The 26,283-nt window shown below is 41.0% G+C and overlaps 2 protein-coding genes across 2 annotated transcripts; both read right to left on the reverse strand.

Annotated features, from left to right (window-relative positions):
- Positions 1-690: 690 nt before the first annotated feature.
- Positions 691-3,875, reverse strand: LOC115171004 (homeobox protein Hox-B1-like). Its single transcript, XM_029727441.1, has 2 exons — positions 3,196-3,875; positions 691-2,247 (listed from the first exon to the last, which is right to left on the reverse strand). The coding sequence occupies exons 1-2, from the start codon at positions 3,824-3,826 to the stop codon at positions 1,928-1,930; spliced, it is 951 nt and encodes a 316-aa protein (XP_029583301.1). The 5' UTR covers positions 3,827-3,875; the 3' UTR covers positions 691-1,927.
- A 17,518-nt stretch (positions 3,876-21,393) lies between these two features.
- Positions 21,394-24,724, reverse strand: LOC115171007 (homeobox protein Hox-B2a). Its single transcript, XM_029727454.1, has 2 exons — positions 23,603-24,724; positions 21,394-22,659 (listed from the first exon to the last, which is right to left on the reverse strand). The coding sequence occupies exons 1-2, from the start codon at positions 24,021-24,023 to the stop codon at positions 21,935-21,937; spliced, it is 1,146 nt and encodes a 381-aa protein (XP_029583314.1). The 5' UTR covers positions 24,024-24,724; the 3' UTR covers positions 21,394-21,934.
- Between the last annotated feature and the right edge of the window lie 1,559 nt (positions 24,725-26,283).

The raw sequence follows: 26,283 nt of genomic DNA on the forward strand, positions 1-26,283 counted from the left end.
GACTATTTTATTCCCAGTTGTACTCTGTTAAGTCTTCACCTGCTATGGGGTCATGCATGGGGACAGCATTGTCATAGCTGTTGATGGGACCTTGATAGGCCTGAACATGGACAAACAACACCGCTCGCTAAAGAATGCATTTTCTTTTCTCGTGAGTTTACCTCTCCAAACCATCAAGGGTAAGTTTCAGAGAATGTTTGTTTTGAGCCTATACGGAGAGTGTGAGGTGGAGAGCGACTTGAGGAGGGGAGAGTATGTTTACATGTTTAGATATTCCAGAGGCGTCCATAGGTAAAAAGGTCAGCGCGAGCCACCTGGAATGAACCGCAACATTCCCCACCCCATGCAGCGTGCAGGGCAACACTGTTGGGCTTGTTGGGCTAGTTTCGTAAAATTCCACGGGGGTCAAACCAAGGGTAGGCTTACTGTACGCAGTAATACCATTGAAATACTTTACCTGTATGTCACTTGTGTGATGTACTAGCTATCGCATATTTTGGGACAAAACTCATTCAAAAGGAATCAACCATGGAAACAAATAGGCTATAGGCTACTCTATGCCCTGGTTCATGCTGCGTATTTGCATAGGCCTCATGGAATAAACTTTTTTTTTTACAATCAATATATTCATTAAGAAAAATTATAAATGCACGTTAACTACCATAAATTATAATAAAACTAACAACAACATCTGCAATATCTTATTTTTATTTGAGGTAGACAGAGATGAACCAGCATTGATTGAAATCCTTTCCAAAAACATGTAAAACAGACATTTAACTAATACAACTCAGTCGATCTGCACATACAAATAATACAATTCACTTCTATTGCCTTGAAATAGAAATGTAGGCCTAACCGTAGTAAATACAACTAACTTCAGAATACCCTGTTTTTCGCAAGACACTCGCCTTTTATCAAAACGTTTGACTCCATCCTGGAAAAGTTACAGCCTATTAATCCAAAAAGGCCCAATTCAAAAGTAAATTGTCGAGTTGGTTTCACTCAGGCAGGTGTTAAAAGTTGCAATAAACTTTCCTTTTAGTTGTATGACATGATAAACGTTTTCTATCCTCTGGCCATTTAATAATATAAATACTCCCTCTAATCATCATTCGTCATTTTGGACAACGTCATCTTGCGTGAACCATTCCCTATATAGGTTTAGTTCACGTCTGCTATTTAGAAAATAACAATAGGCTATACAGACATGTGTTAACATTACTAGAGTGAATAGCATTGGGTAATCCACCCGCTCGTGTTTAAATTAGTAATTTCACTGTATATTTCAATTAAAGAACATCCGTCAAATCACACACACAACTTCCCGTGTAGAGTAATACCCTGTAATTCTATAGTGCAAAGAGTCAGTAACACATTAACCCTTTCTACCTAACTTACTGACGGTAAAGTTGTTTCTTGTCAAAACCTCTATACAAATAAGAAGAAATCCATTTTTTTTTTAAAAACACTACAAAATAGAAATGAATTCAACAATACTATGTTTTGCCAAGAGGCTCCCTGTATAAACATTATTATAAGGCTCGCTTTGAGATTTGTAAACATGCAAAAGTGCATCACTCCAATAGTCGTGGGTATGAAGATTTACGACCCTTTACATCCAAACAGATTTTGTGGGGTGGAAAGAAACGTCTAGTCTAGAAAGATGTTGCGCACATCATCCACAGTTGTGCTTTTGTCACCTCGTTTTTTTCTCCCTCGAAGTGTGCGTTTCGAAGTCATTATTTGAGTTTAAATCATATACAAAACAAACTCCCCTTACAGACGTGTTGCATAACGAGTGGAATAGTCTTTTCAAGCAATAATAGGAATGTTTTGACTTATTATCAATCAATTCACTTGTTCTTCCCATTCGATTTCATCACTTTGAAGTTCAGTGTCTGCAAGTTGCAGTTTATTTGGTCCATTAGGTCTCCGAGCTGGGAGACGCGCCAGGAGATATGGAGCTGGAATGGTCCGAGTTGTCTTCCAGGTCCTTGGAGGAACCCGTGCTCGAGGCTGAGGCCAGGCCCTCTTTCTCGCGCTTCTTCTGTTTCATCCTGCGGTTCTGGAACCAGATTTTCACCTGCGTTTCGTTGAGCTCGAGGGTGGCGGCGATTTCCACGCGCCTGGCCCGCGTCAAGTACTTGCTGAAGTGGAACTCCTTTTCGAGCTCGGTCAGCTGTTTGGTTGTAAAGTTGGTGCGGATGGTGTTCTGAGGTCCCATTCCATAGTCAGCCACTTTAGCTGGGAAAAAAAGAGAGAGAAAGAAAGAGGGGAGAAACGCATTAGAATCTGGAATAGATTGTATGCCTAAAATATGGAAATTGTATGTGTAAAATATCAAAATTGTCCCGTATTCGAAGTCATATTAATTTAAATTCACCAATCCATCGTTACATTTTTAAGCTCCTAAAGAAAAAAAAGGTGTGATTTGACACCAATACCGCATAAATCATTCTTAATGATTACAATATTTACTTGGAATGAAGATTGGATAATGTCATACTAAAGGGTTCATCAATTACGCACCCAACCATTTCAAGTCCCAAACTGTTGACTACTGTATATAGGTAAGTTCACAGACTCAACCTCCTACTTCTTTTCCCATTACTCACTCCTGAAGAATGAAATAAAGCTCCCCACGTTGGGGGAGATATAAACGCATATGATACGTGTTAAAACGTGGGTCGGTGCACTCAATTCAGACGGGCCAAGCATGGCGAGGAAGGAAAGGCTGGGGAATACAATGGAGGCCAACTGAAACGAGAACTGGGACAAATTCAAGATAACAGAGTTGGGTCACTTCCTAGGGCGTAAGAAAGCACGTCTGCTCGATGCATTAGTGCAAAGACTGATTAGACGGGGAGAAAATAACAACACATCAAGCAAATCTACCAGAGGCATGTCTGGTCAGAGATACCGCTATGACCCGGAATGGTGCTGAGAAATCCCCATATGTTGTGGATCAGAGATAGTGGAGTGAGGCAACACTATCCTCAGTCATGTCTCTTATGGGGCTGGAGAGTGCATGTACATTTGCATACCACGTCCATTAGCCTACCTGAACCGTGGGTCGACATGTTTGGGTCACCTGGTGGACTTGTAATGAACTTTGAATTACCTTATCTGACAAGAACGTTTCGATTTCGTGCATGGGTCAGTGTGATTTTTCTTTGAACTCTCCCATCTCACCTGTTTTAGGGGGGTTCCTCTTGACTTTCATCCAGTCGAAAGTCTTTCCTTGTGGTGTTTGCTCTGCGTCCTTCTCCCTCTCCCGAGAGGCCGAAATGTCAACATAGGTGCTCTGCAAATAACCCCGCTGGTGGTCCTGGCCCTCGCAGCCGTGGTGCTGGTACTGTGCCGCGGGGACAGCCCCCTGCGCCCCGCAGTATGCCCCGGCCAGGGAGCCGTAGTTGGGGCCTACATTGGAGGCGGAAAGGCCCGTTGATTGATAGTACATCCCGTCCTGCTCGTTGATAAAGTATTGTGGGTGTCCATAGTCCGGGTTTGCGCACGCTTCCGTCCCGTATCCCGCAGTCCCTGTACTGCCATATGGAAGGACCATGTTGGCATGATGCGACTGGGGCTGATGATGATGCGCGTAGCTACTGCTCTGGTGCTGATGTTGGGCCACCACTGCCTGGGCGCTGCCCGCCACGTAAAGCCGTCCATCACCGTTATCACTTGTTGTGCCGGAGCCCGAAGGAAAAGGGGCCGGGAAGCCTTGGTCCAAGTGGTGGTATCCGGACTTGGGTGAGTAGGCGTTCGGTCCACGGCTACAAATTGAGTACTCTAAGAAAGAGTTCATTTTGGAATTCTCCATGCGCAAATTGATGACGGAGGATCAACCTGCGTTTCGGGGGATTCCTCCTACCCTGCAACCTCTCGGTATGTCATGTGGAAGAGAAAAAAAGAAGCGCTCACCTCCTGGAGAAGTCACCCTGGGATTCCCTATAACACTTTTTTTTAATGTTTTACCTCAGCTGCTGGTCACGTGAGCCGTCAGGGCGCCAATGGTGATGGGGACCTCCAGAAGTTTGTCAGCGCACCGCGATCATCGATCACGCGGCTGACATTTGCATGACAAAGCCACTTCAATCAAACCAGCCCATCAATCTGATAACAGCACGTATATGTCAAACCCCTCTGAAGAAACCTCTCCCGAACCGGCAGAGAATTAAATAAAGAAAGAGTTGGAAATTCGCTATCCCCCCATTTCGTTTCTCCCCTATTATTGGATTCCCTATACTTACTTTAAAAGTGTAGAAGTCCATTTGGTTAGGCCTATCAGAGGTTTGAGCTATGGTGAGAGGTGGATGCACTTTTCTCATTGTTACAACTAAATACATAAAATCCACTGTATTCCATGGCCTGGCCCGCATTACACAAAGAGCAATGCATAATGTCATTAGATAGTTCTGGCCCAAGCGAAAAGGGCTCACCACAGAACCCAATATCTGTTTTGGGGTTGAAATCTGTTTAACACTCGGATTGGAAGTGACGCCATCGTTTTCAGATCGGTCCCGAGCCTGCATTGGCCTATCTAATTTAATCAATGAGCTGATCTATTACAGAAACGAGGTTAGGCCGACAGCAAGCCTTCTGGTAGCAGAAAGACCAGCAGAAAGAAGCCATATCTTTCACTGATACGGAGTCCGTTGTATGTACAGTTCCATAAGTGTTGAATATAACTTTATGTTTATGAAGGCAGAAAAAGAATTACTGAGCATATTAAGTGGCGTTATACTTATGTTGAAATGTGATACATTTTGTCATCCACATTCCACAACAACCAGGACGCCATCAATAGTGTAATGAATGAGTTGTCTAGACCAGTGGTTAACAAGCGTAGGTGGAGGAGGTGAAAAAAAAAGAGGAAATGGCAAAGGCTAATTATTAATTGTGGTGACAATAGGTAAGAAAGTCTGCCTGTTCATGAAGCAGCCCACGCTCAAAGGAGGGAGACTGAAGAATCTCTAATATATTTGCTCGTTGATACATGGTGGATGAGAGGGACTAACAATATAACGCCCACAGCAATTTGTTACTTGTCAGGATGTTTACTGTTCGGCTCGCATCCATGAGAACAGGATGGTTGCATTGCGCGGCCAAAAGTTCAAACCAAGTAGCTCGTTGTTTACCTTGGCGATATCTTTTCTCTCTTAAGAGTACTCCAACCTTTTAGTTACCACCCCTTAAATGTACTTATCGGGTTAGTAGAGCCAGCCCATAGAGTGTCATTCGATATGCTGCCTCACTGCAAAGTAGTCCTAGTTTCCTAAATATTATTAATGGATTATATAGTCTGTCTTTATAGGTTTAGTCGTCTACTCAGTTTACAATCATTTTGTCATTGACTATATCGGAAAAATTCAGTATTTTGGTTAACCTCAGCATGTTTCTTCAGAAAACATTGATTGCAAGCAAGTCAACCAGGCCTGGTATTTCTCAGGAGAAAACCCCATCTCAACCTGCTTACCCCCACCATCCCCTCACACACACAACACGCTGCCCTTGACGAGTGACCCATGTCATTAGTTGAGGAACGTTGTAACGCCTTAATAACAACAATAAAATAATGTGCTATCTTTATTTTGCTTTCTTGTTTCAATTGGAGTTTTAAACTGGAGCTTAATACTTTTATTGACTCTTAAAACGGCTGTTCTTAATCTAAACAGCTATGTTTTTGTAACTCACAATTTATCTTTGTTTATTCAATGCAAAACATAGGCTGGATTACATTATATTCTTTATCGACTGTGTTAGACGTGAACTCTAATCTGGGATGTTGTCTGTTTCATTCAAAATAATCTTATGAAGAAAAAAAGTAAACTAGCCATGCATTAAAGTGAAAAAAATGCATACATGTCTATCCTTCACTTTAACATAAAACATTACTTATTTTTTTAATCCGAATTTATTTCTGAAAGTTATTCAAACTGTCAATGAAAAGGTAAAAATGTCCAAACGCTATTCAATCTACCAATGAGCAGCCTGCAAAACGTTTTAAAAGCTAGGTGTAAACGAAATTGCCCACATTAGGCTGTGTTTGTTTGTGGTTATGGTAGGCCTATTTGTTACATGGTACCTTTCAATGAACACTACCAATTGTTAACAATAAAAAAAGGTAGAATGAAATAAAAAGCAATAGCCTACAATCATTTACAAATACCATTACACGTTGTGCAATAGGCTACGCTCCAGATAAAACAAAATAGCTATGTTAATTAATGTTTTAAAAAACGTTTAACTATGAAAATTGTTATTGTTATTTTCACATTGAATGGACAATTTTCCTATTGGAGGGACTTTACGCACGGACGCATCTGACTATGCATAGGCTACCAATTCCTTCGATCATTTGTGTTCGTTTATTTATGAAAATAATTTTTGGGATTATTGAGAAAAAAAATGTAACAGCTAATATGCTCACCAATATATCAACGTTTGTGAGTTTATAATAAACATATAATTTACCTTAACACAATCAGTAATTTACATTGCAAACTTTTATAGGCCATTGAGGGAACATTAGGCTACATTTCTGCTGTAAACAAACTGTTGTGGCAAAATCCCCAGTTAGCTGCGAGGTTAACAAAAGGTCACCGAGAAAGAAATCTTAATCCATCTAAAGATGAATTCAAATGCAAATGTTAACAGGGATTAGAATCTAACGCTCTGATCATTGCCCCCTTCTTAACACTTCGCAGCATGTAATCCCTTTACAGAAACTGCTAACAAACAGAACAGATACGGCCATACAAGCAAATGGTAATGACACTAGTAGGACCCACCTAGCGGTACGACGAGGTAACAACAACTCAGGGACTTCGATGTCTTCTTCTTGGCGACGTTTTTTAAGCGTCCCATTCCAGCTTGTCTTAACTTTTATCCTCCTGAACAGATATCTTTGTAGTACCACTCGAAATGATAACAATAACATTTTATGAGAACATTATACAAGAATCCATTTCATAATAACACTATCATGAAAATAGTAGGCTATATTAGTGGTTTATAAGGGAGGATAATAGCAAATGAAATGAGAAACAATAAATATGGCTACATTATGAATATAATTGGATTGATAGCCCAGTGGATTTAAAAAAAAGCTGCAATGTTTGAAAGTGGAGAAAGTTATTTTAACATCTTTATGTTGAGTTTTTAATATGATTCTCTTGCATAAAGCCAAACCATTTCCCCCCCTTTAGTGGGTCTACTGCTCAGTGCAAGATTCCAGGGCTGATTCTAGATAAGGAACAATTAGGCCCTAAGTGTAAAGAGGAATCTTTAAGAATGAGTCAGGAATTCCTGTAAGACATTATATTACAGCTGAAGCATAGCCCCTAAAACCTCTTCATTTTCCCAGACCGTTATGTCTGGTTCACCACGCTCACATGAGACCTGTGAAGACTTATGTTGGCTCCTTGATCTTCAGCTTAGCAGGTTAACACTGTTTGGTTGCACACAGGAGACCTGGGTTTGTCGTATTGGTGTCGTGGCTAGTGTGAGTCCAAAGGGGGGCAAATGTATCTGAGGAGGTTTGGAACACCCACTTGTGTTATTTGCAGTGTACACTCTGGCTCTGAATGTGGCCTTCTATGCTGCCCTTGGGTACTTGTCTGATCCCCAAAGCAGGCTGTGCCCTGTTGTTTTGTTGGCTGACATGAATCATACATCAGATGCAGATGGGCGGCTAAAATCATAATCATTACATCACAATCTACAAGCCTTGATTTGTTAGCAATGTCACTGCAGCCAGACTCTGTTGACTCTACATAGTGGCAGTGGCATCATCCTCTCCCCCATCCTCAAGTGCTCCGATGCTGCGATCTGGCATTGACCAAGGCTCTGTCCCAAACGGCACCCTATTCCCTATTTAGTGCACTACTTTTTAACCAGGGCCCTATTCCCTATTTAGTCCACTACTTTTGGCCAGGTTCCATAGGATCCCATAATGCACAATATAGGGAATTGAGTGTCATTTGAGACACAGCCCAAAGGACTCTGCCCAAGTGTTTTTGCAAATGATGATGCAAATGGCGCTAGGCGATTTGCGTCAGTGTACGCTGCTGTTTTCGTTTCAGCTGGCTGAGCGTGGAGATGCCATCATCACCGGACCCTTATTTTCAGACATGTCCTACTGCCTCCAGATACGGACAACAATATTTACCTACATGCAAAGCTACTGTCCTCCAGGTCTATCCAAGCAAGGAAAGTGTATTTGATGTGTTCTCTCAGGGATGTAAACTCACTCTGTGTACTGTACAAACATAGCTTTGGCTTTTTGCATTTTGTCTCACCAGCTTTGAGAAGGTGAAAGTAGTGAGGCTCAGAGACACTCATATGGTGCTATGTGTTTTGATATTCAGAATGATGGAAATGAGGGGAGTGTTTGTTGTGTTTCATGGATAGCTTAGTCTAGTAGTATTCTGGTGATATGGACCAGTTTCTCTAAACTCAATATACCAAAGCACTATTATAATACTTCTCTAATTTGCCAAATTAATTTACAGTGCCTTCAAAAAGTATTCATACCAACTTGACTTATTCCACATTTTGTTGTGTTACAGCCTGAATTCAAAATACATCTGAATAATTTTCTCACCGATCTACACACAATACCCCATAATGACAAAGTGAAAATGAAACACATAAAGATCTCATTTACATAAGTGTTCACATCCCTTTGCTATGAAACTCCAAACAGAGCTCAAGTGCATCCAATTTCCTTTGATCATCCTTGATGTCGCTACAACTTGATTGGAGTCCAGCTGTGGCCAATTAAATTGTTTGGACATGATTTAGAGAAACACACCTGTCTATATAAGGTCCCACAGTTGACAGTGCATGTCAGAGCAGAAACTATAGCATGAAGTCCAATAACTGTGCGTAGATCTACGAGAATTGTGATGAGGCATATATCTGTGGAAGGGTATTAAACAATTTCTAGAGTGTTGAAAGTTTCCAAGAGCACAGTGGTCTCCATCATTTGGAAGTGGAAAAAATATGGAACTAACCAGACTCTGCCTAGAGCTGGCCATCCGACCAGACTGAACAACAGGGCAAGAACGACCTTGGTCAGGGAGGTAACTTGGAACCCAATGGCCACTCTGACAGAACTATAGAGTTCCTTGGCTGAGATGGGAGAACCTGCCAGAAGGACAACAATCTCTACAGCACTTCACCAATCTGAGCTTTATGGGAGAGTGGCCAGACAGAAGCCAATCCTGAGAAAAAAGGCACATGACAGCACGCCTGGAGTTTGCAAAAATGCATGTGAAAGACTCTGAGATCATAAGGTAAGTGATTCTGTGGGCCGATGAGACAAAAATGTAAAACCTGGCACAGCTCATCACCGGTCTAACACCATCCCCACTGTTAAGCATGGTGATGGCAGCATCATGTTATGGGGGATACTTTTCAGCTGCAGGGACTGGGAGACTGGTAAGGATAAAGGGAACAATGAATGGAGCTAAATACAGGCCAATCCTTGATGAGAACTTGCTTCAGAGTGCAAAGACCTTTGACTGGGGGGAATTTGTATGTTCCAACAGGGCAATGACCCCAAGCATACAGCCAAAGCAATGCTGGAACGGCTTCAGAACAAGAATGTGAAAGTCCTTGAGTGGCCCAGCCAAAGCCTAGACTTGAATCCTATTGAAAATCGGTGGAAAGACATGAAGACTGCTGTTCACTGCTGCTCCCTGTTTAACTTAGCAGAGCTTGAGAAAATCTGCAAGGAAGAATGGGAGTAAATCCACAAATCCAGATGTGCAAAGCTGATGCAGACATACCCAAGGCGATTCAAAGCTGTAATTGCCACCAAACGGGCTTCTACAAAGTATTGACTCAGGGGTATGAATACCTATGTAAATGAGGTATTTCATTTTCAATAAATTTGCTTCAATTTCTAAAAAGTTTTCACTTTGTCATTATGGGGTATTGTGTGTGTAGATGGCTGAGAAAAATAAATGTAATCCATTTTGAATTCAGGCTGTATCACAACAAAATGTGGAATAAGTCAAGGGATATGAATACTTTCTGAAGGCACTATTATACTGTGATTGATTGATGAAAATGTTGGAGGAATGTGGCCAGGCATCCTGTCACTATGGAATCCATATAGTTGTCTCCACTGCTGGCTAGATATGGTACTGCAAAGGGTAATGTTTTGGTAACCAGTGATTGCTAGATGTTTTTGATTCTACGACAGTGGTGGCCCGCTCATTAGGGTGTTAGGGGCAGCGCCCGGTTTGGGATTGGTCCCAAAAAATAAATAAACACATGTTTATATAAAAATATATACAGTACCAGTCAAAAGTTTGGACGCACCTACTCATTCAAGGTTTTTTCTTTATTTTTACTATTTTCTACATTGTAGAATAATAGTGAATACATCAAACCTATTAAGTAACACATGGAATCATGCAGTAACCCAAAAAAGTTTTAAACAAATCAAAATATATTTTATATTTGAAGTTCTTCAAAGTAGCCACCCTTTGCCTTGATGAAAGCTTTGCACACTCTTGGCATTCTCTCAACCAGCTTTATGAGATAGTCACCTAGAATGCATTTCAATTAATAGGTGTGCCTCATTAAAAGTTAATTTGTGGAATTTCTTTCATTCTTAATGCGTATTAGCCAATCAGTTGTGTTATGACAAGGTAAGGGTGGTGTATAGACGATTGCCCTATTTGGTAAAAGACCAAGTCCATATTATGGCAAGAACATCTCAAATAAGCAAAGAGAAACGACAGTCCATCATTACTTTAAGACATGAAGGTCAGTCAATTCAGAACATTTCTAAAACATTTAAAGTTTCTTCAACTGCAGTCGCAAAAACCATCAAGTGCTATGATGAAACTGGCTCTCATGAGGACAGACACAGGAAAGGAAGACCAGGAAAGTTACCCCTACAGCAGAAGATAAGTTCATTAGAGTTACCAGCCTCAGAAATTCAGACTTCAAGTAACCGACACATCATGGTCGAATTGCTGCAAAGAAACCCCTACTAAAGGCAACCAATAATAAGAAGAGACTTGCTAGGGCAAAGAAACATGAGCAAGGGACGTTAGACCTGTGGAAATCTGTCCTTTGGTCTGATGACTCCAAATTTGAGATTTTTGGTTCCAACCGCCATGTCTTTGTAAGACGCAGAGTAGGTGAACGGATGATCTCCACATGTGTGGTTCCCACCATGAAGCATAGAGGATGGTGCTTTGCTGGTGACACTTTCTGTGATTTATTTAGAATTCAAGGCACACTTAACCAGCATGGCTACCACAGCATTCTGCAGTGATACGCCATCCCAGCTGGTTTGAGCTTAGTCCTACTATAATTTGTTTTTCAACAGGACAATGACCCAAACACACCTCCAGGCTGTGTAAGGGATATTTGACCAAGAAGGAGAGTGAATGAGTGCTGCATCAGAAGATCTAGCCTCCACAATCACCCGAGCTCAACCCAATTATGATGGTTTGGGATGAGTTGGACCACAGACTGAAGGAAAAGCAGCCAACAAGTTCTCAGCATATGTGGGAACTCCTTCAAAACTGTTGGAAAAGCATTCCAGGTGAAGCTGGTTGGGAGAATGCCAAGAGTTTGCAAAGCTGTCATCAACACAAAGGGTGGCTACATTGATGAAACTCATTTGATTTGTTTAACACTTTTTTTGGTTACTACGTGATTCCATGTGTGTTCTTTCATAGTTTTGATGTCTTCACTATTCTACAATGTAGAAAATAGTTCAAATAAAGTAAAATCCTTGAATGAGTAGGTGTGTCCAAACTTTTGACTGGTACTGTATATTACATAATTCATTGATTATGTTTTAAATGGTCATAAAAGTGCGGTAAATGTTCCTGTTTGTTCAAAACAAGCTGTTCAGTTAGTTACTTCTCTGCCCCTCAGTGACTGCCAGCAGCTCCGCGGGTGCATAGGTCATGCAAACAGGGATTGGGTTGCCAGCTATTTGATAGGAGGGGGCACTGCCCCAATGAAATCGCAGAATTTTATAGCACAAATTGTAACAGCACAGAGTAAATGGACTGTCGTGGGTCACTCAAATGTGAGTCCCATCAGAACTTCTGGGTCTGCTCTCCCTCCCAATAAGTCTCTCGAGCCAAATGACTTACTTCCGCATGTGAGACTAGATCTGCTCTATCAGGTACAGATGGCGCTAAACCAAAAAGTTATTTGTAATCACAAGTCACGGGAGCCTGGAACCTGATGAACCGGACATCTACATCCGACAAGAGTCGAAGGACAGAAGGATACACTAGCTAGAACTTTCTCATCGCAGATCTAGTAGAACAAAAAAGCATGATGGTGGCTGGCCAATTTTATTATTCATCAGGTTCTACTGTGGGTGACAGGTCGACATGTTGTGTGGACTAAAACAGCATAAATCTAGGTGTATCACAAAGCATGATCAAATGTATTACAGCTACAGTAATTTTGAGAAACATTGAGAAATAGTTCAGTATTTTTTTTTGTCATATTAACCAGTTATCTACCTTTGATAAGCAGCTAGCTAGTTACTAGCTTCCTAGCTAGTTCGCTCCCATGCCAATTTCAAGTCTTTCTAAAGTAATATTTGAGTTACTCAAAAAGATGACGTTTTTTCAGAGTGAAAGTTAACTGGCTAGCGCATTATGCTTTGTGACATAATGTTAGCTAGCTATCCCCAGTTAGGGATAATGTGTTTTCACGTATTGCATCTGCATGCTTGTTGAGTTCTCCATTGTGCACTCCTTCGTTCGTGAGCTGGCCGCTCATTCTAAATAGTACAATCTAATCTGTTCAAAACAGTGGCAGCATGTGCAGCAGTAGTCATTCTTTTTTTTTTACGTGCGAAAGTGAAATAGCTGTTGTTAAAATGCACAGATTGCTTTATAAATCTTCTCAAAGAAACTAACTGTTGTTTGAAAAAATGCATTATATTTCTGTCATCCAACCACCCCACGCCCCGGGTCTTCAGCCAATCAGCGGCAGCCACTGTTCTATGACATCACATTACCAGTATTCCCTAATGTCATCTTAAAATTGTTTTATTGTGGGAAGGGCTTTCTTGTATTTCCCTCCACACCCTCTTTCCAAACTTACCCTTCAGATAGATATTTATCTAATTTTCTTCTTTGTTCTTCATTACGTCTTTAAAAAAGATAGACATAACAACAAACAGTTATTCCGGCCTTTGTATCAATTGACTGTGGCTTATGTTGACTTGATTTACTGTAGTTAAACCAGATGGTATGACATTGAAACCATTTTTTTTTCACAATGCGAGGATAGTCAGTTTTGACAGCTAGTTTTTCCTTTCATAATGGTACCTGTCACACTGCGTGTCAATACTTGAGAGTAAGGTATTTCTCAGGGATGATTAGTCAACTGCTGTCACCACAGTTATTGTCTATCCAGCCACTCAATGTAACAATTTGTACAGTGCTCGGTGACAACACCATTGTGATGGGTGTTGCAGTATCCCAGGGGAGAAAATTACGTCCATCAACAGGTAATAAAACACATTAGAATATTGTGTTGTCATAATACAGTATACCCAGCGCCACATAGACTACATCGCTATTCACTGAGTGTACAAAACATTATTAACACAATCCTAATATTGAGTTGCTCCCCCTTTTGCCTCAAGGCTTAAAAATCCTTCTTTAACCTGTCTCCTCCCCTTCATCTACACTGATTTGTGGATTTAACAAGTGACATCAATAAGGAATCATAGCTGTCACCTGGTCAGTCAATGTAATGGAAAGAGGTGTTCCTTATGTTTGTACACTCAGTGTATATGGCTCTGATAAAACCATTTAGTTCCATATTTTCCAAGTTGAATATTGAATATAGCAAACAGATATGTCAAATTATCTCATTTCATTTGTGCAATATCAGGTTAAAAATAACTATCTCATCTCCTGTTTTATTGTAAGTCAGTGACTTCATTGCGATAACTGGCTACGTCATCTTCTCTCCATCGTAGATATTAACAGTTTGATTCGATAATGACCTTATGACCTTTGACCTGGTTTGAGCTCTGTCATTTGACTAAACCCACTTTGTGTGAGATGCACTCCTCAAAGAGGAGTGAGTGTGTGTCCTTCTGTGTGTGTCCTTCTGTGTTCTACTTTCTAGCATATCATGACACCTAGACCTACTGATTTTGATAAAACAACGCCCCTGTACCTTATGGCCATGGTGCTGAAGTGTGCGCATTGTTGCCGGGCCTATTCTCTAAGCGCTGTGTTATCGGATCCTTCCGTTATACAGAGGGCGGTCTGAGAACCACTGAGCGCACTCTGGGCTTTTAGACAGTCACATGACCCTCCGGGCCCATTACAGCATTCCTGGAAGCAGGCCCCGTCTTTCCCGAAAAGCGTGGAATGTGATAGGCGACGGGTTGAGGAGATTTCCCTCTCGACTGCTGAATAGGCAGCCTATTACATTAACACCGCCGCAATGTAGAATGTAGAACCACTCTCCACACCAGAACCAGGAAACAAACAAGACTGGAGGAGAAAAAAAAGTGCCGGTTTTTAGTGATATTCTCATGTGTCACAGATTATTGGTTTAAACTCACCATTGTCTTTGTGTGCGTGTCATAATCACGTCAAGTATCAGTGAGAAGTTGCTAATGAAGCAATGGGGTTTACACAACAACAACAACAACCTTGATTGGTTAGATTTCCCCCTCAGATGTGGATGGCCATATGGAATCCTTAGTTTGGATGAGGTCATCGCGTATGGCTGCTGAGGTTCTGAATGAGGTGCTGACGGAGGGGACTATCCTGGCTCACAAGCAGCACGGTTCTCCACCCATGTTCTAGACCACAGGGTATGACCCCAAAATCCTTCTCCCACAACCCCCCTTTCAATAGGCCCCTCCAGGCTGCTCGTGCTATAGTCAGACATATTTCAGTTGCTCACAATACACTCAGCTATAGGTTGTTGAAGTTCTCAACTTGATATGTGGAGAAAGGCTAAATGTGAGAAATCTACAGTATAATTCCAACACAGTCAATTTGTGTGTGTGAGGTGGGGGTGGGGTGACACTTGCAGGATATAGATATATGCATGCTTTATAATTCCGACATGTTTTTATCATGTAATTACATGGAAACGATGCTGGTAGTAACAGAATCTGGTCGGTTGCCAAATCAAGTCTCACGTTGCCAAGTCATGTCTTGTTGCCTGTTACTTCTCTTCAGTTACTGCGTGTAATGCTGAGAAGTTACAGTTCAGAGGTTACCGTAGTGGTTATAGAGTAATTGAGGGCAATGTAATGTATGGTGCCAAGTGTTACCAATGTTTATCACTGTCTTTACTGTATATTGAGAAATACCTATTTAAATGGTGGCAGAAACTTCAGTTGTGATATCCCCTGAACTCACATGGGAGTCTGGCACATCTGTGAGGCTATGGAATGATGAGATATGAAGAATGTTACGGAACAATGGAGAACGACTGAATCTGTATCGTCTGTAGCCTATCAAACGTGGCATATTTCATAGCCATATTTACATGGCTCTCAAACACAGTTTGTTTGTTTCTTTGCTTTTGCACCTCTTTCCATGTGGATTGCCCCAGTTGTGTTTGAAGGACATCAGCAGTTGTGGGCTGAGACAATGTGTCGGCAGCCATGTTGGTTCACTGCCACATTGGATTTGTCTTATCTGTGTGCAACCATCGCTGATAAGGTTAAAAAGTTATCTGGCTGTCAACCAATGTTATCACCTCAGATTGCCACCTGGAAAAACACAGGGAAATTCCAGGAGGAGGGATGGTGACATCATGTTCATATACAGTGTACTTTATAACGTTCGACTTTACGTTCCGTACCATTTATAATTTAGGTCCCTTTTTAGTCTAAACTTGTCCAAACATCACAAATAATGTTAATTTATTTGGTAATAATTGTGTAAATACCTATTGTATTACAATATAGTTATACATGGACTAGTAATATAGAGGGGATTGTAACGTCTGTAGGCCTAATGATTATGTATTATTACATGTTAGGCCTACTTTATCAGCAGATATAATGTAATTCTGAGAGATTTTGTATTCTGGCTATCAAAGATGTAATCGAGTAGCCACATAGTAAAAGGAGAACTACATGTAAAGTGTTACCTGTCCTATTGAATCAAGGAGAGTTTCATTGTCATTTCACCAGTGTACACCATACAGATTTGACGTTACGTGACTCCACGGCATCAGCGGACATCACTTGAGGCTACTGCCTACCATTCTCTCTGGTGGTGTCAGGAGCAGCTCACAGGACCTGTCTTTTTCCATCCTGGAAATAGCTCTTTGATGTGGCGGCTTCTGTGATCAAACCGTAACAGCAGCAACCAAAGCCTTGGTGTCGCTCATTTTCCTCAGCAAACCCCTTTGTTTAATTCAGACAAGGTGAGAAGAAGTGTGATGAGTTCTCCACTTTTCAGTTACGGTTTATTCCATTCTTGTGTGAGATTATGTCAAACCCTACGTCGTACTTTAATGTCAAATATGAAATCTGTGTTGTTATGATCATAATATGACATTTCAACTGTTTATCTACAATGTTGTGGTCATAAAGATCCATGTGAATCAAAGAACAAAGTGATGAATAGTGTCAGAGTTTGATACCTTACACTGTTATGGTACATCTTTAGCTACAGTGCCTTCAGAAAGTATTCACACCCCTTGACTTGTTCCACATTTTGTTGTGTTACAGCCTGAATGTAAGATTGATTAAATGTAGATTGTGTGTCACTGGCCTTACACATAATACCCCACAATATCGAAGTGAAATTATGTTTTTAGGAATTTTTACAAATGAATTCAAATGAAAAGCTGAAATGTCTGGAGTTTTTGATACGGCAAGCCTAAATACGTTCAGTAGTAAACATTTGCTTCACAAGTCACATAATAGGTTGCATGACTCTGTGTGCAATAATAGTGTTTAACATGATTTTTGAATGAGTACCTTATGTCTGTACCCCACACATACAGTTATCAGTAAGGTCCCTCAGTCAAGCAGTGAATTTCAAACACAAAGACAAGGGAGGTTTTTCTAATGCCTTGATAAGAAGGGCACCTATTGGTAGATAGGTAAAAATAAAAAATATATAAAAATAAATAAGCGGACATTGAATATCCCTTTGAGCATGGTGAAGTTATTAATTACACTTTGGATGGTGTATCAATACACCCAGTCACTACAAAGATACAGATGTCCTTCCTAACTCAGTTGCCGGTGAGGAAGGAAACCGCTCAGGGATTTCACCATGAGGCCAGTGGTGACTTTAAAACAGTTACATAGTTTAATGGCTGTGATAGGAGAAAACTGAGGATGGATCAACAACATTGTTGGGGGCTCCTGGGTGGCGCAGCGGTCTAATGCACTGCATCTCAATGCAAGAGGTGTCACTACAGGCTCTGATTCAAATCCAGGCTGTATGACATCTGGCTGTGATTGGGAGTCCCATTGGGCAGCACACAATTGGCCCGGTGTGGTCTGGGTTTGGCCAGGGTAGGCCATCATTGTAGATAAGAATTTATTCTTAACTGACTTGCCTAGTTAAATAAAGGTAAAATAAAGAAATAAATTGTAGTTACTCCACAATACTAACCTAAATCACTGCGTGAAGAAGGAAGCCTGTACAGAATAAAAATATTCCAAAACTGGAGAAATGTGGTAAAGTACTGAACGTTATGTCCTGAATACAAAGCCTTATGTTCGGGGGAAATCTAACACAACACATCACTGAGTACCACTCTTCCTATTTTTAAACATGGTGGTGGCTGCATCCTGTTATGTGCATGGTTGTCATCGTCAAGGACTAGGGAGTGTTTTTAGGATAAAAAGAAACAGCACAAGCAAAATCCAAAACCTGGTTTTGACATTGACATTGAATGTTTTTGAGTGGCCTAGTTATAGTTTTGACTTAAATCGGCTTGAAATTCTATGGCAAAACTTGAAAATGGCTGTCTAGCAATGATCAACAATCCACTTGACAGAGCTTGAAGAATTTAAAAAGAATAATGTGAAAATATCGTACAATCCAGGTGTGCAAATCTCTTAGACTTACCCAGAATAACTCACAGCTGTAATCTCTGCCAAAGGATATTCTAACATGTATTGACTTAGGGGTGTGAAAACGTATGTAAATGAAACATTTCTGTATTTTATTTTCAATACATTTGCAAAAAAATTGAAAAACATGTTTCACTTTGTCATTATGGGGTATTGGGTGATAGATGGGTGAGAGAGAAAAATCTATTTAATCAATTCTGAATTCAGGCTGTAACACAACAAAATGTGTAATAAGTCAAGGGGTATGAATACTTTCTGAAGGCACTGTACATACAGGTCAACCTAGTCAGGTTTCCAATGTGAAGACAGTTTGTGCATGCAGCTGCTGCTTTTCCTGGGCTACCTCCTACTTCCTCCTCATGTGAGCCCTCATAGCCAATCAGACGAGTTATAGCCAACAATCATTAGGCTCATTCAAATGTGATTGGCTATAGCAAACACTTACCCATCCCACATTTATGTGTAAACATAACTATGTAAACATCATATTGAAAAATCTGGGGCAGTGACATTCCTCTTCATGCAACAAATCTCTGCCTTGCCCCACCTTACTAGCCTGTACTGTCCAAGAGAAACACCTTGCAAGAACTTCACAGCAATGGCCGCTGTCTAAGAGGGAAATAAACAAGCGTCTTGATTTTCGCCGACTGTGAGGGGACCCGACTGATTAACTCTCTCTCTTAGTAGTGGCAGGAGTCCAAAGAAAGCAAATACAGACAGAGAAGCATAGACACAGGCACCACACCTCCAATTATCAAGCACATAAACCATATCAATCGGCCATTACCTCCTGCTCCTGTGTTTACTGATCTAGTAAGGGCTTCGGGGCGTGACTTCTGTTGTCTAAACAATGGCCGGCGTCTTCCTTGTGCTTATGTCCAGGTTTTGGTCTGGTCCCAGGTAGAGTGGACTAGATGTTTCACATGAGAAGCTGAATGAACATGTCCATTCCCATAGCGACTCACTTCAGGAGATTGGGGAGTGCTAGCTTGAGCTAGCTGAAGTTGAGCCAAGAAGTGACTCTCTGCTGAGATGCGGCACTGAGGATACAAGTTTCGACAGTTTAGATGGGCTTTCTTTTGGTCGATAAGACACCCCAGTTGCACTTTCCAACCTTAAACTTGACATTAATCGTAATTCTTCACCTTCCACTAATGCTAATGTTACGTTTACTAATGCTAATTTTGTTAACATCTCACTTTGTCACAACCCATGTTTCCATAGCCTTCACGATGTATGTTGATCAGCTGATATATCCTGGAAGGATCAAGTGATACACACCCTTGAACACCCTATGAACACACACCACCTCAGTCCCACTCTCCTCTATCTCCGCCACATACACACACACACAAACACACACACCAAGGTACACCATTGAACTGAACTGACCCCATTCATTCCGGTGGTTATTTGAACGTTCAATTGATTCATACCTGTCACTGCTAGGGTCCCAGGGTTGTGAGTGTGCTCTGCCATTGACGAGGCAGATAGGGGCCTCTGAAGTTGGGATCGATCAGGTGTCTTTGTCTTTCATGGGGGGGAGACGATTCCTGCCACACACACTAGTCTTGGCTGAACCCTGTCTGGACCACTCCACTGTTTTTCCTGAAGGCCCCCTGAGTCTGATGACTCCAAAGGTCTGTGACCCGGTTCTAGTTCTCAGTTTCTTCTCCTTAAACTTGATTCCATGCACAATAGGAAGCCATTCTGGGTCTAGCTGGTGCACACTATACATTTGGTTTCCCCACCAGGAGCTCAATGTAAGGGCCATTACTTTGGCAGAGACACAGTAGGCTAAGTAATTGCAGTATGAAATAATGATAGTATTCATGTTTGATATAGGAACTTAATATCAATGTCTTTAATAAAAGAACTCCCTCTAAGTACCATCATAAAAGGGAATATTGGACTAGCTAGTGAGTTATGTAGTGATGGCATAGTAATACTGCTTTATAAGATAACATGTATGTGTGTAGACTATGTGATTATGGAGAGGCGGGTAGACAGGTAGTGGTAAAGTTGACAAGGAGGAGAGTGCTTATTGGAACACAGATCCAGGAGATGCATTTTAAATAGGTACAGTCGACAGGCTGAGTCAGAGAAGAGCTTAATTTATGTCTTAGGAATACACATTATTCATTGTGAATTTTAGGCCTACTATAATGCATGATTATTAGGCATATTAGGCCTACATAAACAATGCAATACTGCACATAATAATAATTATTATTATAATTTGTATTATTATAATCATTCTTATTCATATTATTCTTATTATTATGTTATTATTTTGGTTCTGACCATGTTAATAATTGAGGTATAAACCAAACAAAGGTATAAATAGTCGGTAGTGCTAAATACTCCAGGCCTATCTCATTAACATAAGGTACGGTTCCATTACATAACTGGTTTATTTTTATCAATTTGGCTATAGGCCTATGTATTACCCAGTTATCATTGAAAGTGTTGCAGGATGCTGGGCTGTGAAGCCACATAACCCAAATGTCCTATAATGGCTGCCGCATTATTGTTCATATCGCCCATTGTGTTCTCAGCGCCATTTTGCATCAGCATGACAGCAGCCATGAGCGCCGTTAGCTCAGTCATTCCATCATGCTACAATGCTAGCTAAAGTAAGCTAAGCTAGGTCGGCTAGCCTACCATGCACCAAATTCCCACCAGGCTAGGCTAGACAAAAACTATAACTTGGCCAACACATTGTGTTCTGTATCAGCTCTTGATTATGAGGATTTATCTTGGCTAACGTCTTTACCAAAACAGTTGTATTATATGTGTTGTGTTTAAATTTGCACATAATTAATTCACAATAAGAATGCATTTGCACCAGCAATATCTTATTGGAAGATAATAATTAAAACATTTCAATAATATTTAAAATAGCAAATGATTCGTTTTTGTTTCTTTAAATACCCCAAAATCTGAAACCAACGGGCTATACAACCTTTGGAGATTTCATGTGTTGCCATATAATTGATGAAACCATCACAACATAATTGTGTGGAAATAATATTAACGACAATAATAATATTACTTATTATTATTAATATTATTAGAATTATTATAACTTGCTGCATTTTGAACATATCAACTGTGCAATAGCAAATTATGCATTTGCCAAGACCAGTGACAGATATTTGGTAAACCAATACATCTCAAACAATCTCTATTTGCAATATTTCTATATGTTTCTTATCTGAAATAATTGTTTCAATTATCATCTATCAAAAATAATTGCACTTTCCATTTACTAGTAACTACATAATCAAAAACACTTAGGCCACATTATAAAAGTTTGTTTTTATTTCAACTATGAAAATAATGTACAATAAATAATTTGAAATTTACTATTAAAGAATCTCAATAAATAAACTAGTTCTAAACCTCGTCAACAGGATCAACGCCCGTCTCGAGAGAGTTTCTAAACGCAGTTCAACTATCCTTTAGGCTTATATATCTGATAGGCCTACATTTCCTGAGAATTCAAAGATTGAGCTGCACTGAACAGTTTTGAAACATTAAGGAGACAGTGTAGTCTATTACTGTAACTGCCAATTAATACTGTCAGAAAACAAGAAGGCAATAAATACCTGAAATTTGAACAAGGGGAAATCCGTATGTGATTTTGATGGATTAAACCAAAATTATAATGCCAGGGAAGGACATAATAGCTCCTTTGCTATCTCAGGTTCTATGTTATCTTCAAAATAAACCCAGGAATATTTTTCATAAATGTGTTTCAGGACTGTTGCCGAGAAGCATTCATACCATTGTGAGACGGTGGGACATTCTCCTTCATTCGATTGTTCTGTACTATTCTTGTTAGAACTGTAAATGTTGTAAATCTATTGTACAAAGTGTGCTCGTAAATAAGTCAAAGTCCGCCTCGGAGAAATCTACCGGGCTGTCGAGCGAGCTCTGCAAGCTGGGCGATAAAGCGTCAGAAATCTGGAGGCAGGAATCAGCAGAAAAGAAATTCAAATCGGGCAGGGAGGAGGCGTCCTGCTGCTCTGAAAAAGAATGATCCGGGCCAGATGCGCCACCGTCGCCCATTGTTGCGGGGTTATCTGCAGTGGGCGTTGGGAACGGGGTCGACCGCACAGTTGTGTCAGAGACTGATGCGGGCTCCTGGCAGCTCAGCTGGCCCTCCTCAGGCGTGGGCTGGTTATTGTCACTGCTGTTCGTGTAGGAGGCTGCCGAGTTACACGTCTCCTCCTCGGACGCAGCCGAGCCCGAGGCTTCCAGTGGCTGGCTCGAGTAAGGCGAGGAAGCATCGGCACCTTCCAGGGGCTCGAACCCGCCGGGGTCGCCCTCTTGGCCTTCCCTGTGGTGCGTCGTTTGCCGCTTGTGCTTCATCCTCCGGTTCTGGAACCACACTTTGACCTGTCTCTCGGTTAGATCCAGAAGGGCAGCTATCTCCACCCGCCGGGGCCGACAGAGATATTTGTTGAAGTGGAACTCCTTCTCCAGCTCCAGTAGCTGCGTGTTGGTGTAGGCAGTCCTCAGCCTCCGGGATCCGCTTCCGCTGTCCAGTCCACCCTGCGCCTCTGCAAGAGCCCAGACATAGAACATAAATAAGTCCAAAATAGCAAGCTAATGGGGTTGAGCCTAGACATTTGGCACGCAGCTACTGAAAATCATAAAAATGAACGAGGCGTATCAAAATCCCAATAGGCCTACCACACGTGCATTGTTTTCAAATGACTGCAGTGCTTCTCTGATGTCAGTGTATCAGGTTTGCAGAGAACACGCGTTATTCATCTAAGCCCCATATTTTGTTTTGTCCCATTGCCTCCACGTTATATACTGACATCCAACATGGCTACCCCAAACCTCGAGACATGGTTATGAATATATATCATTAAGACAGCACAGACACTGACTGCGATTAAATCGTTATTCTAGGACAAGATTTGCAATCTGTATCTTGAGAAAGGCAACTTTATCAGCAAGAATACACACACACACACATCCGCATTATGCATAGAATATATGACACATACAGGCATTACAAAGACTTTGCAATATAGCTAACATATAGCCGATTATGTGTAGGCTATATCAATGTTCATATGCCTGACATCAAATCACGCAATGCAAGATATGGATATGTTACAGTGAAATACAATCGAAAGTTGTGTAATAGATTAGTAATAGATTAGTAATAATAAGGATTATGACGGGAAATAGCTCATGCAAAGCAACACTGCAGCATAATGCAGGTCTCTGTGACTCCTCCATACACACAACACAGAGCAGAATGCCACTCATATTTCAGAAATAAATGCATGGTTCTTGTCCTTTTATTAACATCAACGTGAGAAAAATGCCCTGCAACAATAATATGAGAAAGATTAGGCTTCCATATCTGTTTCTATGGGGTGCAGTATAGACCAACATGCAATGGAACCATGCAAATAAAGAAAAAATGGAAAAGAAAAGAAACGGCACATCAAATGTATAGCCTTGTCTTTTACATCATGTACCGACCTGTCGGTGATTCAAGTCCTGCAGTGGCGTACCCGGAGGATGCCGGAGAGGGAGAAGAGGAGGCTACCGTGGCATTCCCAGATTTGGGTCCCTTTTTCGAGGATTTCTTCTCTTTCATCCAGGGGAACTCGTGTGCCAGCGGGCCAGCCGCGCTTGCCGGCGGGGCTGGGCCCTGTTGCGGCTGTGGCGTCCGAAGCTGGAGGCCATTGGAGGTTCGCTTTTGGTTCCTCGGTCGCGCCTGGCTGCTTGTGCAGGGACTCAGGCTGGGGATGGTGTGCTCGAAAGGAGGAGGAATTACTGTCGAGTCCTTGATTGATGAAGTTTGAAATGACTCCAGGACAGCGGGAAAAGACGTCAGGCACTCTGCAAGGGAAGGCTGGCTGTTTATGAACCCAATCTCCCTCTCAAATTCAAAATTCATAGCTTATCCTGGTCCACAGGCGGACGGCGAGATCAAAACGAGCAAAATAAAAACAAAAACGCGTGATTATTAGCTCCCCGCTATCCCGTATTTGCGGGCTTTAATAATTGTGTATATTGGTGATATTACTAGCGTATGGGGACCTTGGTCTACTAAACTGAAGACTATGGGCGAAATTGCAGCCAATTCCTGGTCACATGACAAGATTCAACCAATGGAAAGCCGGGGCCTGGTGGCTAAAGAAAGCATTATTTTTCAGCAAATGCTCAAAAATACCATAAGATATTGGTTTGTGTTAGCAGGGGGTATTATTTTCGAGAAGAAAAAAAAAAGTGTTCGGTTGCCAACTGTCTCACCTCGTTGTTTCGAGTGGGAGGTTATGTGAGGGCCTTCATGTCAAACAATGGAGATTTGCATGCAGAGATTCTGCCTGGACCCTGGTGATGTAATCCAGTAAAATTTGGTTGTTGTTAAGAGCACATTTACAATATGGCAAACGGCGTGTTTATACAAAAGAAGCCCATTAATCTTAAAAGTTTGACAGGAGGAGCAAACTTAAGGTAAAAATAACTCCACCCAACCTAGATGGGAGATGTCTCAACAAGAGGCTGAGATTCGCTTGGCAAAATACTGAAAAACGGTTTCCTAGAGCCTAGCATAGTGCAGGTTAGCAGCCTGCATGGTGTAATGGTAGACTGCTATATTTTTGTTTTCATAAAGGGAAGCTACAGAGTGAAGAGCCAGGTCGGTGTGTGTAAGTGTATAATTATATTATGTTATCTTTCTATAACTGCTAGCCTAGCTCTTTATCACCTTGGAGAGAGATATGCTACTAAATTATTTAGTGTGTGTGTGTGTGTGTGTGTGTGAAATAGTCCTAAAAATATGCAGCCCAGCAAGGCCTTCCACTGACTGCTAGCTTGGAGTTTTCTCTCACAGTGTAAAAAATGGACGGCTTGTTTACTGAGCCGACTGACTAAAGTTCACAGCGAGGTCGCGTGTACAACTGGGAATCCTAGCTTCTTAAAAACTAAAAACTTGGTCTGTGTTTACACTACGAATTTGTTGTTACTGATAAGCAAGAACGTAGTATATTGCCTATAGGGCTAGGTTACATGTATTGATTTGAAGGATATTGTAGAAGTTTAACACGGATAGTAGCCTAGCTGCTAGGATATTTTTGGAAACGAAGAATTAGTGAAAAAAAAGAACTGCGGTGATCAATCTTTTCCCAGGCAAAGCGCTTGACAGCAACCAGCCTCAAGAATTCTTCTCTTTCCTTCAAGATCGCAACAAAGAAACGCTCTTTCTATCCCCCAGAATCTAGGCCTATTGATTTTAACGCAAAAGCCAGTAGTCTAACAACCCAAACGCAGGCCTAATAATTGTTTTCCATTGCGCATAAAACCCTGTTGCTGAAATAAGCTTCAGCATTATCTCAAAATAGACGAAAAGGGCCAAGATTGCAGTGCACTATTCAAATCCATTTGACTTTTAAAAACAACGACGGGAGAAATGTGCGTGGGTGTTTGGCCCATTTAAAGCTAAATACAAGGCACTGAGTAGGCCGCGTTTCTCCCATACATGCAGGCTGTAGAATATGGAAAGGAGGTCAGCTCTTTGCTTATATTGGAGCTGACTGTGCAAAAACTGGGACAACTGGGGAGTATTTCTCACCATCAGGAATTGTATTCCCATTTTTTATGACTATTTGTTTGGACTTTTTATGTGTTTGAGAAGCTCTGCGTTTTGACATGTGGTTTGTTTGTGCCACAAAAATCTTTACGCTTGACAGAACATGGACTTGCAACGTTATTTGTTTACTTATATATTTATTTATTGGGAATCTGCTCTTTCATATTTGGAGTGTGGTGGGAGTGTGCTCTTTTAAAAAAAAATGTTTACAGCTAAGCAAACAATTCGATAAACGATTAACATTTTTTAACTACTGTTTAACAGACTATTAGCTAGGCTATATGTTGTCTTTTTATTATTCATGTTGGGTGATTAGTGTTTTCACACATTTACAATTAGGTGTAAGTAGATTTGATCATTTTAAGACAAGGCAAATGTGTTTTGAAGTAGAAGCATAGCATAAACCGTGTATTTTATTACTTATTATTATTACTATTCCGTCAGTGTTATTTGTGTTAGTACTGCTATATTAATCAACTTCCTCAGTTGCAGTTAGTTTTAGCAAGAGTATTAGTCTTGATGGCTGACTTTCAATATTTAACAGCATCTGAAAGGGAACTTAATT

The sequence above is a fragment of the Salmo trutta genome, chromosome 32 (genome assembly GCF_901001165.1).
Source record: "Salmo trutta chromosome 32, fSalTru1.1, whole genome shotgun sequence".
Taxonomy (NCBI): Eukaryota; Metazoa; Chordata; class Actinopteri; order Salmoniformes; family Salmonidae; genus Salmo; species Salmo trutta.